A 21,910-nucleotide genomic window follows, 5' to 3' on the forward strand; every position below is an offset into this window, starting at 1 on the left:
TATTGTTCTAATCAACGATTGGTTTTTCATTTAAATTTGACCCTTTTTCATTTCAAATTGAATGTCAATTTGAAATGAATAATGGTCAATTTGACTTGAATGGTCGATTTGAATGTCAATTCAATGTCAATTTGAAATGAAAAAGGAGCAATTTGGAATGAAAAACCTACGTACATATATCATTACTGTCAGGAGATGAGCTAAACATTTTTAAGAAGACATATTTTCACATCATGCGGTTTTAAAAAAAATTGTTACAGTTTCACTTATTTGTATACGATTAGTGCTAGTTCTACGTCAAACTGTATTCGATAATAATTCAAATTAACATTTTTTATATATTTTTTTATACGTTTCCATTTCAAATATTATTTTTGAACATTTAAAATGATTCACTCTCGGATTTAACATCAACTTGAATACGCCATTGTATTCCGATAAGCTGCAAGTCAAACTTTTAACACTTTTCGGACAAAGAACTCGCATTGTCAACGTAAAAAAAAACGAAATAAAAAACAAAAATAAAAAAAGCGTTACCGTAATACTTAGGCATTGCACAATCGACATCTTTGCACCTTGAACGAGCACAATGCACAATCTTCGACAATCTTCTATTGTCTGCCTTTCGAGCAACGCAATTTAACACTTGGTACCTATGTATGTATGTATGTATGTATGTATGTATGTATATATGCACACTGGACTGAATATAAAAAGGGCACAAAATCATATAGATTTAGAAAAATGGAAGACATGGTGTCAAAATTTCAGGTCGGGGTGTACAGTCGCGAGTGACATGTCCCAGATATTCGAGAGATGCAAATGACTGATGGCGGCCTGTCTTTTGTTCTGTCGCCGGTGAAACTTTTGAGTTCCGCATTATCCGTCTCCGTGTTCTTTTTACTAGTTTCGTCTGAGGTGTATTGTCTTGTGGTGGTGTCAAAAACAGTGTCGCAACCACTCCTCTTCGTCTCCATCTTCTTCGTCTCCATCGTCGAGTGTCTTCCGATCTTAACACCTGGCGGCAGGACCGCCTCGCATCACTCAGAGGTACATATGCACATATACACTACATATATGCATACAAATGCATTCCATGTACATACATATATTATATACTTGCTCATATACCTATGTATGCTTGTACGAATTGCGAAATTTCTGCTTGTGAATATGCATACAGTGGATATGTACTGTCATGTTCCAAAACGCAGTTTATTTTTTTTTTTAATTACTTGGTTAACAAACCAAGATTTCTTCGCTTCTTCGCTCCGCTACAAATGGTTGCAAACCACGTGGCCGCATGTTCATTTCATACTTTTGTCTCGGCTTTTGCCATTTTAAACTTGCTAGAAAGATCCAACTCAATTTTAAGAATTGCCAATCATCAATGTACATCAAAATGTCATCTGCGCAACCCCATGAACGTCTTTCGTACATGCTGAAATTCAAACAATCAAAATTCAATCGAAATAAGCATGCAGCCGCGTGGTTTGCAACCATTTGTAACAAACCCAGATTTCTTTATCATCATAAAAACGTTACATTTATAATATTGGTAGATATATTCGAAAACTGCAGATTTAATTATGGAACGATGATGAATATAAAATGGGATGCGTAGAACTTTGTTTCACCGATTAACTTTGGTTCGCTTTGTTCTGCTGCTGTGCTGACCGTCACTTGCGGGGTCGATATCAATGACTACTACTCTCAGAGTCTCGATGGTGATGATTAACTTCGTTATGTCTCGATGGTGATGATCGAATCGTGATCTATATAAATGATTTTTATCTTTTGGGTTGGGCAAAGTCCGGCACTCCTGTCTTATCTGACAATCCCTGTACAGGAATTTTAATGCACTTGTTACTCACGTATGTATATGAATGTGAGAAAGTGAATTTGATTATTGTGGGGATTTCGTACATGTGTAGAAATTGTAGAATCAATTTCGACGAAAGCGAATATGTATGGTAAAGTTGAAAAGGTCGGATGTACATAATTATCACAGTGAAAAAACGCACTGAGTACAAAACGTGCACGGAAACATATTGGCGCTCAAAGAGCATACTTGCTTTGTGTCTCAGTTTGCCTCTGTAAACCAAAAGACTTCCACACCGGTGTGTCTTCGTGTGCGCTTTGTGACTCCGTTTGTCTCGTTAAGGCGATTTTTTTATTATGAATTTTGCTATAAATATTACATTTGTTCGGTCTGTTTCTTACCTCAAAATTTTGAATATAGTAATATCTACTACTAATAATAATAATAGCGCTATTCTGTGTATCTGTGTGCGATAACGCTCGCAATACTATAATAGTCGTTTTGATTTGACATACAATGTACGTCACAGTTAAAAAATTGTCAACAAAAAGTACGAACATAATAACAGATCAAGAAAAAACTTCTATATATACTGTTTGCTACCAATGTTTCCTCTAGGGCAATAGTCTCAGAGCATTTAGCGCCATTTATTTAGAATTTAATTAATTATTTAATTTATTTTTCTATTGGAGTGTTATATTGTTTATATGTAGGTAGATTACATTTTTTTTTCATATTAAACAATTAAATATAAATATTAAATTAAATATATTTAAAAGGTATTTGAAAAAAATACGACCGCGTGCGGATTGAACACAGGATCGACAAATTTATTTTAATTTTTGTTTATTTTCATAGCTTAATATGCCATTACCCATGCGATGATATTTCATCGCATGGGTAATGTCTTCTAATAACGGTAAATATTTGTTTGTTTGCATGCTTTTTTTTCAATTTATGTACATATGTATGTATAACTACCAAATTCGGAATATTATCAGATTTGGTAAACATTGTAAGATAAGAAATTATATTACTTAATAATAAAAAAATTGTATTTTGGAAGTTAATTAAGTTTTCTTACCGTTTGAAAATTTTTTTGTGTTAATTATACGCTTTAATTTATAATTTTGAGATAAGAAAAAAAATTAAAAACAAATTCAATTGAAAAATGATAAATATTTGACTATTTTATAATGAGTTCAAAATTTAAAAGTATTCGTAGATTCAAATGCCCTCATAAATAGACGTAAATAATATTGTGAGGTATTACTGTTAATGTGGAATTTCCATTATTGGGATATTAAGATTTGATTAATTAAATAATTACTAATAGTAATTAGTTTTATAATTTGAACGTACATACATACTTTATATAGGTACATCTATGTACATATACACAATATAACATTTTCTCCGTCTTAAAAATGACCTCTTCTTAATTATATTCGTATTAAATTGTTCCTGATGAACTCTCTCCTCGCCCACGCTTTACTAATCCGCTCAAAGTAAAATTTCACTACAGTAATTGTACACAAAAGGCCTTAGGTATACACAATTTGACTAAACGTCGTTAAAAACTAGTACTATTACTCTCGGTGGTATTCAAAATAGCTATCAAATTAAACGTATTTAACATATAATATGTACTTGGAATACAATACGAAATCGTTCATAGGCAACGATCTGTCAGTTTACGTGTGGATTAAATTTGCTAATTTCAAAGTTACCAAAAATAGAGGTATGAAATGTTTCAGCCAAATCGATTTCGAGAAAAATATATGTATTTATTTATTTATTATTAAATTTTTAATGAATTATTTCACAATTAACAATTTTAAACTAAAACTAACAATTACATATAGCAAAAAAGTATAATTAGTAACCCTAAAATAATATAATATAATTCCAAACATAGCATTTTATTAAACTTACATATATAATTACATCATCTTCCACAGAGGTATCCATTAACACCCCTCAAAAAAGCACGAATGTTACTAGCACCTCTAATGCTCTCAGGAAGGGCATTATATGTATATTTGAACACCTCTGTGAAAAAAACTTCCTACAGTTTTTGCTTTCTTAACTATAATTAATTTATTCATATTTCTAGTTTTATAATTATGTATATCTCTATTCCTAATTATGTGATTATTAAAATATTTGGGTAATAGATTCTTATCTAGCTTATACATATACAAATTATAAAGTGCTTAATTTAACCTTAACCAAAACGTACGAATATAATACGAGCATAATAACAGATAAAAAAAAACGTTATACATATATATATATACTGTTTGCTACCAATGTTTCTTCTAGGCAAATAAATCTCTGAGCATTTGCGCCAACTGAAAGTTGAAAATTTATTTAATTAATTCATTTTTCTATTGGTATTTTATATTGTTTATATGTATGTAGGTAGGTAGATAGGTAGTTTTTACCATTTTTTTTTATTAAACACTTAAATATATGTAAATATTAAATTAAATATATTTAAAAGGTATTTGCAGAAAATACGACTGCGTGCAGATCGAACACAAGACCGACACGTTTCTTTTAATATTTATTTATTTAATAGCTTAACCTTTGAAGGACGGAGCGTCGAGATCAAACGGGGTCGAGTATTTTTTAATCAAAATAGAGCTTTTCTCAATACAAATGGGTTCAATATATATCTTATTAATCATTTTATACATCAACATAAAAAAAGTTTTAGTCCTATAGCATGTTTTTGACTATTATTGTATTAAAAAATAACGACAAACATCTAAATGCAAACGTACATACATAGGTAATGCCAACAGGCTACTGCATGTCTCAATAGCCACACGCCTAAAGTGACGAAAACAATAGCTTACGAAAATATAGCTGTATCTTTCTCTCGCATTGATTCATCGATCAACAATTATATGCAAGCGAACAGTAAAAAAAATGACTACCGTCTTTAAATTATACTTTGAAACGTAGAAATGTATAAATGTATTTTTTACGATGTAACCCTTTTCTAAATCATACAAAATCTATTAAAATAAATTTCTTGTAGTTCATTCTAAAAATACAAAAAAAATAGGGTGTATAGCTTTTAAAACCATATAGTTAGAACGAAAAACGTAAAAATTGGGGCACTTGCATACCCAACTTCAGTAAGGGAGGGTTTAGACTTTTTTCCAATATCCAATCATTTCAATTTATCTAACATTCTTACGTTTCCTCGCATTCAAAATTGCACGCATTGCTCTATAGGTATTCTGCACTTTCTGCAGTTAATCAATACACAATCCACTAAATAGATTAAGCATTGTAGCGCAATATACAGTATGAGGCCGTAAAATATACATACATATATGTATGTATATATATAGTATGTATGTATGTACCAACCATTGTTCAAGATTAACTCGTACGTTGAGATCACATTGAGTAAGTTTTGTGAAAGTCATTTCAAAAACTTTTGATTTACATTTCAGGAGTCAAAGAAAACAACAGCACAAAATTATTACAAAATGACGTCGAATTTTGATCGATATTACATTGTCTTTGTGTGCCATTCACCGAAACGTACACTCGATAAATTATTTTGCAACGAATTTTAGACGCCAAAGTCGTTGATCCAAATTGGTGTTCGTTGAATTTTCATTTCACGAAATGCTATAACGACTGGGTACGCGCAATGGCAACAAACGAAAAGTGCGTAATTTCAATTGTGAAATCTTTTTTTATTTCTTTTCGACAGCTCATGATGATATAAACATGATTGCCGTTTTATCCTAATGTAATACAAATTTATATTTTGAGGACACGTCTGGGTTCGTTTCATCATATTGCGTCACACTGCTGAAGAGCACTTTACACGGAAAAGCTTCATGCGGGTTCTAATTATAGTGGAGAGCTAATCAACGCGAAAATGTGCCATAATAACTCGATCAATTAGTGTATTAATAATCGGTATTTACATATTGACAAAAGTCTTTCGCAAAATCCCGCATCGGGGAAAGGGTGTGGCAATAATACAAGACTTTTGCCCCAGGCATGGCTTTAATGGGGCCACGCAAACTATCGACCGTAATAATTTTAATTATTATCAAATCAAAAGGAAATTGGTTCAATTTGGATCGTGTGGAATTAAAGGTAGCTTAATTAGTGTACTTTTCAAAAAAAAAATGCAATTAAATTTGCTGAAGAAAAGTACATACATACATAATTGCATTTAAAATTCAAATTGAGAAATAATCAAGAAAATTAGTGTTTCATATTATTTTATTATATTCAGTTTTAAATCATTGTTACTTACGTGTATTTACAGCTAAAATTTTCATTTTTTCTTAACTTAAATTGAATGGTTCTTTGTTCACAATTATGTAGCATTGAAGTCTGTGCCAAAGTTTTTTATTATTTCGTGCATTTTAAATGTTAGGCTAAAATTAAAAGTGACATGGATATTTTTGAGTAAAGTTTTAAATTTGGACTCGAATTTGTGATTACATGACTTATTTAGTCAATATTTTAATGTAAATGGTCAGTACTTTGGTATATGTATACCTGTATAATTCTTGAATTGGCAGTATTTGTAATTTGGTATACCTACATAATTCGTGAATTGGCAGTATTTTTTTTACTGAAAGTCAATGTTTGAATTAAACAATAATTCGGAAAGCATTTTAATCTAATACAATCTGAAAATACTGACCAAATTCAATATGAATAGTGAACATATGATATCACATACATACATATGTACATATATGCATGCAGTTACAGCAAACTTTTATTTAAAATAATACTGATCGTTTATTTGAATATAATTTAAAACTCGGCTTTGAAGTCTGCAATTATTTTGATTGAAATCTTACATATTGTAAAACCGAAACGGCGTCTGTAATTCATTTCTGATTGGCTGTCATCAAAGTACATAGATACCGATTGGCTGTCATCAAAGTCGATTCCGATTGGCTGGATTGGTCAAAGACGCTTGTGATTGGTCGGTCGTTAAATATTATAATATATTTTTTTGGATTCAAATAAATTTAATAAAAAAACATACGAAGATTTTTTTCGAGGTTCATTAGTATTTTATAAAATTGAAATGTATATAATATACCTGCATGTTAAAATATGAAATAAGTGAATCAATTTAAAAATACTTTTGGCTATCTTTAAGAAGTGAACTTTTTTTTCAAATACGATTTCATTTTCGTTTTTAGCAGGCTGGAATAATTTTTGTAAAAACGGACGCGATTTAATTTTATTTTTATTTTTACATAGATATATACTAGGAAGGCTTGACAGGAAGACCCCAATACGCCTTCCTGGACAAGTAATTACAAAAAATGCAGCATTTTATTATTACATAAATCACTGTATTTCCAGAAGTTGAAGAACACGAAATAACAATTTATTAATTAATTAATTACATAATTAATCCATTGAGACATCTATGGATTTTAGATTTGTACATAATTTTTACAAATTTTACATACAATAAATAAAGAAGATTTGTGACAACAGGAAAGATGATTTTTTGCAAATTTTGAGGAACCGTTTCAACAATGATCAGATAAAATTGGCAAACTCTGATAAGAAACGATCGATTTGAAGTCACAAATACCCCCAAATCTAACCGACAGTATGGCGGATCGAATCCACTGATCACTTGGTGCTAAACATACACGCTACCATTAAGCACATTTCACGAATATTGGAACGGGTGACGTCAACATCAGATGCACCTAAACATGCGCGGGAGAGTACACACTAAGGTTCGGCGCGTTCTTTACAATGGCCAACCTTTTTTTACAATGGCCAATCTAGTTTTGTATTTCATTGTAACACACATCCACGAAGACACACACACACATATTCATTTCGAACGGGTGAACGGGTCGGATCGGTGACCGTGTAATGCGCTCACTCAACTATTTCTTTAATATTATACGTGCGCGCGCGTCTATAAAATACAATTCATTATATTTATATATTACATATAACTTTATTTTAATTCGTGTATCAATTCCTTTCCGAAATCACCCGTCAAAATCGACGGGCATCAAAATAGTTATTAAATAATTAAGGTCTATTCATACTATCCAGCTGTTCACAGAAAAGTCTACATCTTGTAGTCGTTTCGCTGCTGTGTTGTATGAATAAAAGTTGTCTTTTCCGTGCACTACTGTGCCGTATACTATAAATAGTCCTTAATTTTGACTAAAATACATTTGAATATTATTCTCGTATTGTAATTAAAAAAGATTTTGATTTCAAATTCACACTCGTATCTCGTTCGCACACTCTCATCCGTAAAACCTAAAATTGAATTAATTTAGCACCACAGCGCAACTTCCTGATCACGCTGTAGATTGTTGGCCGTTTAACTTATTACCGCTTTGTTTCCATCCGGCATTCGGTCGGTTAAAACCTCGTGTTGTTAGACTACTATCCGCTGAAACTGCAATTTCTCCTGTTATTATAATATAACTATTACCGAACGGACGAGAAACCGAGCGATCAAATGTCAATTTATAACATGACTTGATATTGACTTGAATTTAACATTCGTTATTTTTAATATTTTATTAGCGAGTCTACATATACGAATATGAAACGAAACATCTTAGCCTAGTGAGATTTAAATCGACTTTAATTTTCTAATCTTATAATTTATTAATCTTAAATCCTAATATCTCGTATATTATATACGTATATGTATTTTATATACATAACATATATATATATATATATATATATATATATATATATATATATATATATATATATATATATATATATATATATATATATATATATATATATATATATGCATGTCCAGGAAGCTTACTGTGAAAAAAACCTCTTAATAATAATATTCGTAATTACGATTTTACCGACGCGAAAGTTTGAAGCGCCATTGTGTAGTCAAGGAAATTTTTTCGTTGGTAACCACGTTTCCAGTTGGTTTATGACGACACGGCTTTGAAGATACGTTATTTGATCTCCAACCATCACTTGAAACGGGAACGGGAATTGTATGCCTTATTCTGGCATTGCAACGCATGCCGGGTTCAGCTAGTTCAGTATATAAAACAACCTCAATTTTTTTCCATTTACAAATTAAAACTTTTATCATGCGAGGTTTTTTCCATACGTTATTTTTTTATGTTTTGACATTTCGATATCATCAAGTTTTTCCATAGGATCATTTCTCCGAACACCCACCCACGTTTCACTTTCATTTCGAAGATCAAACATTGCAACGAAAGTGGAACGCATACAAAGTGGACCATCGAATTCGATGTTTGTTTTCGTAATGCGATATCGTTGCTTTTTTTTTGTATTCTTCTCGTATACATATACATACATACATAGTTGGCTATTCATTGTGTCGGTGTTTGGAAAAACGGCCGTACATTATCATTATCGGGCGATTAAGTCATTGTTTTGATGATTCTGCGTGGACGAAATTGTTTCTCAACGTACCGATTATCTTTCAAATGGCGAAAGTGTGCGGAAAAGTTAACGCGTGTCGATCCGAAAAGAGATCCAAAAACGGAAAAGTCGAGGACTGGCCGCCGAACAAATGTCAAATCGTTATGCATATACATACATATGTATATGACACTTTTGCTGGGTCCGTTTGGCATTTTTGCTTGGCCAAAATTTTCCATTTTCAAGACCAACTTGGAGATGAGCTCTGCATCTGGTCAGCCTTGGACTGAAATGTTAGATTGGTTTCATTTGAAAAAAAAATCTATTATGCAGTTTGCATTTTTGATTGTATTATGTCATTCGACTGATTCGACTATTGTGAATTTGATTCGGCTATTGTGAATGTGAAAATAGCACAAAGCAGCGATTTTATTTTATTATAAAATAGTGTTCTGTCCGTTGATTTCAACGGGTGGTTTCGGAAAGGAATTGATACGCGAATTAAAACAAACTTATTTTATTTTTACATAGATTTATACCAGGAAGGCTTGACAGGAAGACTCCAATGCGCCTTCCTGGACAATTAATTACAAACAATGCAGCATTTTATTATTACACAAATCACTGTATTGCCAGAAGCTGAAGAACATGAAATAACAATTAATTAATTAATAATTTACAGAATTAATCCATTGAGACATCTATGGATTTTAGATTTGTACATTATTTTTACAAATCGTGTATAAAATAAATACAGAAGATTTGTGACAACAGGAAAGATGATTTTTTGACAGTTTTGAGGAACCGTTTCAACAATGATCAGATGAAATTGGCAAACTCTGATAAGAAACGATCGATTTGGAGTCACAAATACCCCCAAATTATATGATATATATATAAATATAATGTAAGGTAATTTATAGGCGCGCGCACGTATTAATAGTTAAAAGTTAAGTATGCGCAGTACACGCTCGCCGATCCAACCCGTTTATCCATTTGAAATGTGGAATTAATATGTGTATGTCTTCGTGGATGTATGTATGTGTGTACGCTCCCGCGCATCCTTGCGTGCATCTGACGCTGACGTTACCCGTCGCTTGGCCTGACATTGCTCAGCGCTCAATATCAGGAGCACATGTCAGACGCTCCACACCCATTGGTCAGAATGACAGACACCCATTGGTCAGAATGACTGTACGTTCCTCTAATTGGTCAAAGGTTTCAGTCCACGTGGGCCACTTCAAGCTGATTGGTTGTCCGCCTCGTTTGCGTGTGTCTATTTTATTAAATATCTCAAGGCACAACATATACTCCTGGTATTCTAAAATTAGTTTTTTTTTAAAATATCCATACTGGTCGACGCATACCCACATGTATACATACATCGCGTCCGTTTTTTTTATACATTATTATTATTATATAAGATTCAAAAGTCACTTCTAATTACAGTGTACTTCGTTGCTGCATACATTAAATTGATTTTGTTGCTGCATACGAAATTATGTTCACAATACACCTTACATATCTGTTTTAATAGCTTCTGATCTACTGATCATTTTCTATTTTACAATTTTAATTTAATTTTGTTTGTAATCATAGTATTATATTATTCTAATGTTTTAATTTTGTTAGTAGTCCATATTGTTCGACGCGTCTGCCACATACCCACATGCATACATACATCTCGTCCGTTTTTATATATATTATTATTATATAAGATTCAAAAGTCACTTCTTATCACAGTGTACTTTCTTGCTGCATACATTAAATTGATTTTGTTGCTGCATACGAAATTATGTTCACAATACATCTTATATCTATTTTAATAGCTACTGATCTACTGATCATTTTCTATTTTGCAATTTTAATTTAATTTTGTTAGTAATCATTGTATTATATTATTCTAATGTTAATATAGTACAGCATAATAGGAAGAAGAGCTTAAAAACCTATTTAAAATTCTTATAAATGCTCATAATAAATTAAAGGCTCTCTAAAGTCGATGACATGTACCTTAAATAGTTTCCTTCAAATGTACAAGATTCAATTCTTTCCAACTGGAAAAGTCATCAAATGCATCTATTATTACACATACACCAAAATGAGCGAATTTTGAAGAAGCCATGTTAGTTTTAATCAACACTGGGTGACGTCACAGATATGCAACTCGATCTGCAATCGGTGCAAGTGTATAAATACCTATATATCCCGTTTCGCTACAAACCAAAACGAGTTTCCGTTGTGAAATTTGCACCGAAACGAAACGAAAGGAAGTTCACGTTTTGATATCTGCAAAAGCGATCAAAAATCGCGTTTAAAGCAAACCGACACGAAAATCACCGGACCGTTTACACAAATAGTGCACATTTAATTTCTCAACTTGTCGCATCGAAAATTTGTGAGCACCTTACAAATAAATGTATGCATGCACATACATAGCTGACAATAAAATCACGAGTAAACGTGATCGTGCACACGTATTTGCGAATTTGTGAGATAAGAATGCTGCAAACATGTGAAAGGAGCGAATTTTTATTTCAACGGTCGTCGTCAACCTTTTTTTTGCGTTATTTGAATATATCATTAACGCGCTCATACCCAGACGAATTCCTTTCATAATATTGAAGATTACATCAGTGACGGCCTTGTCGTCGAATCTTTTGCTGCTTTTCATTGCCTTAATTACAGAAGACCAACTAAGCACCAACAAACAAACAAACAAAAAACAGTGTGTTTACTGTCGCTTAATAACTCTGCGCTCTGTAAGTGATGATTTAACCCTATGAATGCCTTCTCAATCAACAACTGTGCAACTTTTGAACAAAATAGACATAGTTTACTCATTATATACCTATACTGTGTATGTATATGTAGTGGTATGGTGCACTTGATGAAAAGTGAGCAAAGTCTAGAAAACTATTAAGCCTTTTGTGTAGATCGCTTCAGTAAAACTTGGTTATTAAAAACGTGGATATATCATTCGCACAACTGTATATATAATATGTATGTGTGTTTAACAATTTTAAATATTCAAAAAATTAATGGAATAGTATAATGTATAGTGGTTATTGTGAAAATATTATTTATTTTATAGTAGACTAGTGGTTTTACCCGGCTTCGCTCGGTATTTGTAAATTATTTATTATTTTAAACATATTTATTATTTTAAATATTTATTATTTTAAACATATTTATTATTTTAAATATTTATTATTTTAAACATATTTATTATTTTAAATATTTATTATTTTAAATATTTATTATTTTAAACATATTTATTATTTTAATTATTTATTATTTTAAATATTTATTATTTTAAACATATTTATTATTTTAAATATTTATTATTATAAAAATGTATTATTTTAAATAATGTTTAAAATAATAAGCTTGGTATTTATTATTTTAAACAGCTTAAATATGGCTAATCTAATAGTAAGCATTAATTTGTTTTTTTATTAAATTTATTTAAATCGAAAAATTTCGTCACATGAAAAAGTCGAAAGCGAGCTTAGAGGCTAGAAAAAAATATATCAAATCATCATCATAGAAACTTTGATTTGTTTTCGACGTACCAACCAACAATACATACTTACAAAGTCTCTTTCGAAATTATATATTAGATTTACTATTATAGAATAGATGTGGCTATTTGTAAATACAGTATCGACGAATGAATGGCTATTTGTACATACAGTATCGACGGATTATTGGCTATTTGTACATACAGTATCGACGAATTATTGGCGACGAATTTAAATTTATAATCTTATAATTTATCAATCTTAAATCCTAATTCTTATAATATTCTTATGTACTATGTACTGTATGTACAAATAGCCAATAATTCATCGATACTGTATGTACAAATAGCCAATAATTCGTCGATATTGTATGTACAAATAGCCAATAATTCGTCGATACTGTATGTACAAATAGCCACATCCTCATAGAATATTAACGCTTACTAAATATGTTTAGGAAATAGTAAAAATATTAGCAAAAAAGTTAATATTATTAAGTAGTAAAAATATTTAAGTAGCAAATATAAATGGCCACGCGCGCTAGAATTGAAATATCCGAGATGGCATTGAGAGTGTTTGGGTTGCGGTGCGGGGAGTGCGGTACGATTTGAGGTAGATTCCACTCATTAGTGATAAATATTACGAAGAAATGTTGACGGCCCATTTATGTAGTTTCGAAATAGCCGATAAACACCTTTTATATACCATGAAATGGTAACCAATTTCATAATTAGATATATCTGGAATGACAGATCAGATCTGCATCAAAACATTCTAAAACGGTTTATTTGTATATGCTGTAATCAAGATCTGTGTCAAATAGTATTTTTGCATGCCATAGTAAAAAGTGGTTGCCCACCCGGTGGCTTAGGCGGTTCGGCGTCTTCCCAAAACTTTGTATACGGGCTAGAAATGTATGACATTTTATGATATATGTATATATTTTTTGCAAATTTTGTGTAATTATTGGTCATTGGTGGGTTGAGGCGTTGCATCTTTGCTGTCCAATCGACGATGATGTCATCGTACCCGGAAGCGTACTTTGAGATACTAAATAAAAGCTGAAAAAAAGCCTCTTAAATGCACATTATTCTGTAAGGACGAGCTGATGCGGAAGCGAAATTGATATTATGTAGATCTTTGAAGTAGGCAGACTACGTTGTAGGAATTCTAAGATTCGCTCTTTATTAGAAAACGAGAGTTTTCACTCTTGGTGTATTGTTTTTGTCGTATTGACATTAGCCTTGCGGAAAATCTACGTGACGAAACGCACCATTGATTCTTTTCGAAGCAGTTTTTCATTGGATTTTCCATTTAGAAAACGAGAGTGAACGTCGCGGAATTTGCAACAGAGCAGACCATACTAATCTTGATCTAAGTCGAAGCGGTTTACTTCATAATGAAACCTTTTTTTTATTCATACAACTTGTGTATTGAAAGTGAACTAATTACTCAATACATACTTTTTAATAAATCAAATTAATTTAGATTATATCATTTGTATTTACAATTTTAGATTGATTGGGCATTTGTTATGTTCGCTTTCAGTAATTACATTTGAATTTACATATATGTATGTATGTTACAGTTGAAGTGTTCTTCCAGTTGTAATATATGTATTTAGACTAGCTGGAATATATTCCACCTAACCTGGTACCAACTACCGTTATAGTTGACGTGTATTTAAATATTAAAAGAATCCTTATCTGGCAGACGAAATATAACTATTTCGGATTGAAAAAAAAAAATTCGAATGTCCGAATTTCGAACCCCTAGTGGGAACCATTCCGAAACCCTCTTAAGTTCTAGTGTACTTTGAGAAAGTACCAGATGTATTGATTCAAATATTTATTTCGAAACGAGATACTTGCTGCATCATTTTTGACTCTAAACTTAAGTTAAATAAATAAGTTTTACTAAATCGAAATTTAGATTCACATTGATCGAAAATATTTGTATGTGTTACGGTTGTTATCTTCCAGTTGTAATATATGTACATATTTTGACTAGTTGGAATATATATTCCATCTAACCTGGTAGCAACTGTCGTTATAATTGACGTGTATTTTCAGTTGTAATATATTTTGACTAAGTTGGTACTATAGTATATATTTTTCATTTTTTTTTATTATTACTAAATTACATATGTACACAGTACATCTTATATCTTTTTACATACCTCCTTTACGTTTCACATGGCTTTCGTGTCAGTGGTCATTTTTATCTCTTATCCGATTGTTTTCATACTTTGCCATATTGCTCATTTTGGTCATCAATACACGTTAATGTATCGTCTGCCATTACGTTGGAGATAAAATATCGTATACAACGCGTTTTAAACACGCGGAAAGTAAATCTTCTTGACGTTTAATAAGCGTTCGTCCCGTATCTTACAACCTGTTCGCCTTGATATGGCGATATAAGATTTTAATTGTTTAAACGCCTATAATTCACTCTATATTCTATGAAATTTGCTCTATTGGTTCTCGTTATCTCTAATATATAAATATTTATAGTTTTAACTCTCAAATGTATATATAAATTTCAAATTTGGCGTGTAGCTTCTTGTAGGGTAATCCACGATGTATATTGATTTTTGGCCAAATATGTCAGATTTGACATTTCACGGCTAAAAGTATATCTCTTCAATGGGTTTTATCTGCGAGATAAGTATTCAGTAATAAGTTATGTTGTATCTAATTGTTACTATGATTTACAATAAGCTTACATACATTTAGTTTTTTACAATACGCTTATTTAATAGCTACTGATCTACTGATCATTTTCTATTTTAAAATTTTCATTTAATTTTGTTAGTAATCATTGTATTATATTATTCTAATGTTAATGTACAGCATAATAGGAAATAGAGCTCAAAAACCTATTTACAATTCTTGTTGGTATTATTGAGATTTTCGTGAAAACGTCACTTGATTAGTAAATTGAGTTGGAAAGTCACATTTTTTATTTGGAACACATTCATTACCTTTATTCGTAATATGTATCAAACAGTAACGCATTATTGTATTCTAAAGCATTAGTAGAAACATCAGAACTGACCGTTATATTACAACTGGAGCACATTTTTAAAGGTGTATTTGCGCTTGTAGAGATATAATTTACTAGTTGAATTGTATTTGAATACGAATGACCAAAAACGCCAGTTGGAATATATTACAACTGAAAATACATTTTGACTGAAACATACATATGTACACACGAGCAACTAACAACTTTAATATAACATAGTTAACAAAATTAACAAAACTATAATTATTAAACCTAAAATAATATAATATAATTCAACATAGCATTGTATTAAACTTTCGTATTTAATTTATTAAAATTAATATTTTGATGAATCTAATAAAAGTATTTACCAACCAAAGTGATAAATTTAACTCATGTACATATATATAATTGAGTATTTTATTTAAAAGTGTAGTGGCTATCAAATCTTTGAAGAGCAAACAACTTAATGGAGAATTTACGTAAATAACAATCAAAACCTTGTACATATATTTAACAAGTGTAAAAAAAAATCAGTTACCGAATAAAAATAAAACACGATTGATCAAAAACAAATTGATCGGTTCATTCGAATCCATTAAAAGTCTTTCGAAAAGATTTCGAAATTCTGATCAAGGGTCACACAATAGTATAAAATTGCAATAAAAATTAGCATTAAACTGACCCTTTTACGTATTGGCCACTTATTTATTTAATGGACAATCCAATTATAAACTATTTCGCTTTAATCCGTCACTTTTTCACGGACAAGCCATAAATAAAATTGAAAACCTGTATCCTTACATAATTCATTGTATTCTTATCGATACAATTAACATAATAAGATACACACACAGATTCAGAATAGCACTAATAAATTTTAGATTGTGCAATCGCAAAGTCACAGTTCAACAATTACATAATAATATTACGAAATCAATATTTTATAATTAATTAAAAAATAAAAAAGCTGTGTTAAATGACGTGAAAAATCACAAACAAGTGCGATACGATCGATCGATGCGAATTTTATTCAAATGTATGCAAAGTTATACTGAAAATTTATCTTCACTTATGTACATGTTACGTTAAGGTGAAAGCGAACTGTTTCATACCGAAATATTGAATAATATTTTAAATATATAATATTGATAACGTACACATGTGTGATGATAAATCTAAATCATTACAATTTATTATTGCATATGACCTTGCAAGGTCGTATGAAAATAAATTGCACACGCATGTCATTCTAAAAATGCATTCGAGCTCGTGCTCTATCGAAACGCATGACTTACGCCCATAACTGTATCATTCGTATGCGATAATGTTACTGCATATGAGACACACTTATTTTATATATACATTTTGCTCGATTACAAAACGATCAATGTCATTGTTACTCAAGCTTACGAACCTATTAAAAAATAAACCAAAAGGTTTCTGAGAAAAACATAAAAAACCTCGATTCTCTAGAGTAAAACTACTACTTCCGGTTCAGATAAAAATATTTAAAATATATAAGGTTATAGACATTATTATTTCTATTACATGTAAAAAAAAAATAATCCGATTCAGTCAGCGGTTTGGGAGATAATTGAATTCAAAAACTTAAAAAAAAGAGGACACCTATAAGGGGAGGTACATATGTACCATTTCCGGTCAACTTAAAAATTTGAAAAAAATTTTCTTCATGTCTATAAGAATTTTAGTACCCGATACCAAGTTTTGGTTCGATAGGAATAACGGTGTTCAAAAAATCCCCAAAACACACAGACACACACACACACATTTTTTCTAGATCATGAAAACGTGATCAGTAATCGATTCTGAGTTCGAATCAGTCAAAATCTCGAGTTCGAATTTTCGCATGATCACAAAACTTCATCTATTGTTACTACGTACATAGATAAAGTAATAATATTTTTAACAAAGTGGTCATTTTTATTATCAAATTCAATATACATTTGCATGTAAATATCGAAAATATGAGCATTTTGTCAAATACTGCATCTGCAGATAATTTGAAAAGCCACTGTAATATTGCAGATGAATACATTTTTCAATAATTCACATCACTGCACAATTCACGTGGTCAGTATTGAATTAAAAATGGGGTCATAATAGCCGAGTCGGTACATAACTTGACACTGACCATTAACGGTCAACCTTTTGTCTAAATGTCGAATTAATAATGACCATTATTAATGTCCCCCGTATATATACTTACATATATAAAGCGTGACTGAATATCGTAGAGGATTAAGTCATTTTTTTTTCATCATAATGACGAATGATGGAGTCGGATCTGATCGTCCATTTGCATCATTAGGTCCATCATAATCACATATTTCGAAACGTGTGTAATTTGTATGTGAGTGTGTGTTGCCCTCTTGCAACACGTTTCGTGCACCACGCTGCTATCTATTTTTAATGGGACAATGTCAAATATTTGTGTTTTCGTTTGCATGAAAATCTCCAATTTAAATACCTCTCATCGAAGGTTTTCTGAAAAAAATTTCCATGACCGTTCTGAATAATGTTTTCGATTATGGTATTTATTTTTTAAATTGTTTTTTCAGGGTTGAAGAAGGCTGTGGCGTGGCATGCAGTGGTCAGGGGGTGGCCATGCAGGGCTGGCCTGGAGGGCCACCGTCACTAGCAAGGTACAATCATTCCACTACTTTTTAACCTTTTATCATCATCAATAGCATTATGAATTATTGGGTCAACAACTTTATAAATATGACCTAATGTACGTCGATCAACAACAAAATTACTTTTGTTTTCTTACCAGAGCGGAGACTAATCAATCTTTACTATGTAAGTTTGACCTACTAAACTCGAATATGACAATGATTTTTGTTGGATTCTTCTCGTTTATGAGATATAAGCGTTAAAAATATGCGAAATTTTTACAGTTTTTTGTCTTTTGCGGTCTTTAACTCAAAATCTAGTATTTTTGTGTTCAAAATGAGTATTGCAATCAATATTCAGATGTTTTTCCCATTGATTGTGATACTTCATTGCATTAAAATACTTATAATTAATTATCTAGTGAATTTTAAAAGTCAAAAATATATTTTTTTTACACAATTTTTTATGCGTTTATGCGTTTATTAAACGAGTGAGATGGAGTGATGCGCTCACCACTCTTTGTCTCTTTGTTTATTATTTAGCTCAATTTAAAATCAGTTACCACTCGAATTAGGGCGTTTAGATATTAAAAAAAAAATTGATTATAAATTTAGAAACGTGGTTAAGTAATAGATGGGGAAATAAGTTCATAATATTTCGAAGAAAAACGTATATTTTTGACTTGTTGAATTCGCTCAATAATTAATTATAAGTATTTTAAAGCAATAAAAAAAATCAATCGAAAAAAACATCTTACTATAGATTCCAATACTTAATTTTGGCACATCGATAATAGATTTTGAATTTAAGACCGCTAAAGCCTGTAAAAATTGCGTTTTTTTTTAATGCTTATATTTCATAAATGAGAAGAAGCCAACAAAAATCAATGTCATATTCGAATTTAATGGGTTAAATACAGTATACTAGTGTTTTTACCCGGCTTCGCTCGGCAATTGTAATATAAACAGCTTAAACATAACAAAAAAATCTAATAGTAAACATTAATTTGTTTTTTTATTAAATTTATTTGAATCGATATCGATATAGTAATTATTTTTGATTTGTTTTCAATGTTCCCAACAAACGTTATATACATTCATACATAGTTACAAAGTCTCTTTCGAATTTCAAAATGAATGAATAGAATTTGATTATTTTCCACTTATGTATTTTTTTTATTGTTGCTCAGTGATATCATTAAACAAAAAAGACAGCATTAACTTTAAATTATGATTCTCCAATTTATATTCTTTTGATTGCAATGCATAGAGATGTATACATGTATGTAGGTACATAAATGTAATGAAGATAAATCTCTCAACGTCAATTTGGAAACCTATTATAAATAATAGCACAGAAGTAATACATACGAACTACAAGTAGTGGAGGGGTTAAAACATGCTAATCACACGCGTGACTTATTATTATGTAGAATTCAATTTTTTGCGCACACTATAATCGCAAAACTGCTCATTGTAATGAGTGAAAGTTTGTCTTTTCGCGCACACATCAACAACACACGACAAACGCGCCGCTTACATAACATCACAACTTGTAGGTATGACTACTTACGTACATATTATTATACGTGTGGTTTTAATTTTGGATCTGTTGGATTTCAGGCTGAATCCCATATATTCGGAAGCGGAAGACACAGGAGCCGGAAGATCGAAAGCCTCTTCGTCAGGATACGGAAGCCAGAGAGGATCAGGAGGAGGATCCGTCAGCGATCGTCCTCCACCTTCCATACCTCTAGCGGGTTCCAAAGAACTCCCCATATGGCACAACGACGGATCAGAAGACCCCTACACGATCTATTCAACTTATTCAGTCCGAGATGAGAGCGGCTCGGAACACTACAACGGCGCCAAGAAGTTCGAGGATCTGCTCACCAAACAGGGGAGGTACCTGCCCAAGGTGACCAGAGGGTATCCGAAGAAAGCCGAGTACTTCGCCAAGGTGAACGAAGCTTTCGTGGACGAAGGGATAAAGGAAGTGGCCGAGAGTGAGGGGTACGTGTCCAAGAGTGAAGTGGAAAGCGCCGTAGTTCAAAATGAAAAGAAGGACGTGGTCGAGTACGATTCGTTGCAAGCAGATCCCTTCCTGCTGTATTCGCAGTTCATCAAACAAGAAGAGGAGAAGGCTGAAGGTGTGAGTGTGGCTCAGGTGGAGGTCGAACAGGAAGTGGTTGGCCAAGTGAACAGTGAAGGGGCTAGTTTGAGTGTGGCGAGGGAGGACTATTTGAGGTCTCTGTTGCAAGATGTCGCCGTGGCTCTCGAGGAGGCTTTGGCTTCGAGGCGTCTGGAACCTCAGGGGGGGCTGTTGAGGGAGGCGAGGGAGAGGGTGGCTTTGGGTTTGGTGGCTCTGAGAAGGGCTGGACCTCAAGATTTGCGACAGCTGTCTCGTGCTCTGTCCCGAGGACCTCCAAGACCTCTACCGAAGCCTGCTCCTCCTGCTCCACCTTCGCCTTACGCTCGAAAGCCAAGTCTTTGGCAGCAGTATTATGCTAGGGCCAACTCTACGCACTCTGGAGACTCCGGTAGTGTTTGCTATGTAAGTTTTTTTTTATTCTATTTTTATACCCATACTTGTGTATTGCCTGTTGATACATCAAACTCATATACAACATAAATTTCGGAAACGTTATATATACATATATATTTGTAAGTACATAAAGAATACAAATACAAATTGATACGTTCGGGGGTGTGGATCACATCGTTGTCATAACATTTGTGAGTTTTCTAAAAGAAAAAAATCCCACTTCTGGTTTATTAAATTTAGTGATTTTTTTTATTTTCATCACATTGATACAAGAATTATACTTGATTTTTTTCGTGAATCGTACACATGAAAGAGGTAGAAAAATCGAACAAGAGTAAACTGCCACTTCCGGTTGACGGATGCTTATCAAATTTTATAGATAACTTGGTATTAAGCTTAAACTTCTAGATATGAAATTTCAGTTCAATAAGTTAAAATTTTTCTGAGAAAAATTTAAAAAACCTCGATTCTCTAGAGTAAAAGTACTACTTTCGGTTCAGGTAAACATATTTAAAAAATATCAGCTTATAAAATTTATAATTTCTATTACATGCAACAAAATTTCATTTTGTCTGATTTGTCTGAATTGGTTAGCGGTTTTAGAGATGATTGAATTCAAAAACTTAAAAAAAGAGGACACCTATAAGGGGACATACCATTTCCATTCAACTTTAGATTAGAATTTTAGTAATCAATACTAAGATTCAGTTTGATAGGACTAACGGTGTTCAAAAAATCCCAGAAATACACAGACACACACACACATACATTTTTTCTAGATCATGAAAACGTGATCAGTGACCGATTCTGAGTTTGAAATAGTCAAAATCTCGAGTTCGAATTTTCGCATGATCACAAAACTTCATCTATTGTTACTCGTACATAAATAAAATAAATATGTAAATATAATATTTACATATTTGTTAGTCATACATGCACATGCGCATTT

At 31.8% G+C, this 21,910-nt stretch overlaps 2 protein-coding genes across 2 annotated transcripts in view; one reads left to right on the top strand and one right to left on the bottom strand.

Annotated features, from left to right (window-relative positions):
• Positions 1 to 21,910, bottom strand: part of LOC143919699 (uncharacterized) — a 492,686-nt gene that overhangs the window by 86,562 nt on the left and 384,214 nt on the right. The window lies entirely within an intron of this gene.
• On the top strand, positions 418 to 21,578 carry LOC143920199 (uncharacterized). Its single transcript, XM_077442939.1, has 3 exons — positions 418 to 1,050; positions 18,363 to 18,446; positions 20,040 to 21,578. Exons 2-3 carry the CDS (start codon positions 18,409 to 18,411, stop codon positions 21,046 to 21,048), a joined length of 1,047 nt encoding a protein of 348 aa, XP_077299065.1. The 5' UTR covers positions 418 to 1,050; positions 18,363 to 18,408; the 3' UTR covers positions 21,049 to 21,578.

Source organism: Arctopsyche grandis, chromosome 12 (assembly GCF_051622035.1).
Source record: "Arctopsyche grandis isolate Sample6627 chromosome 12, ASM5162203v2, whole genome shotgun sequence".
NCBI lineage: Eukaryota > Metazoa > Arthropoda > Insecta > Trichoptera > Hydropsychidae > Arctopsyche > Arctopsyche grandis.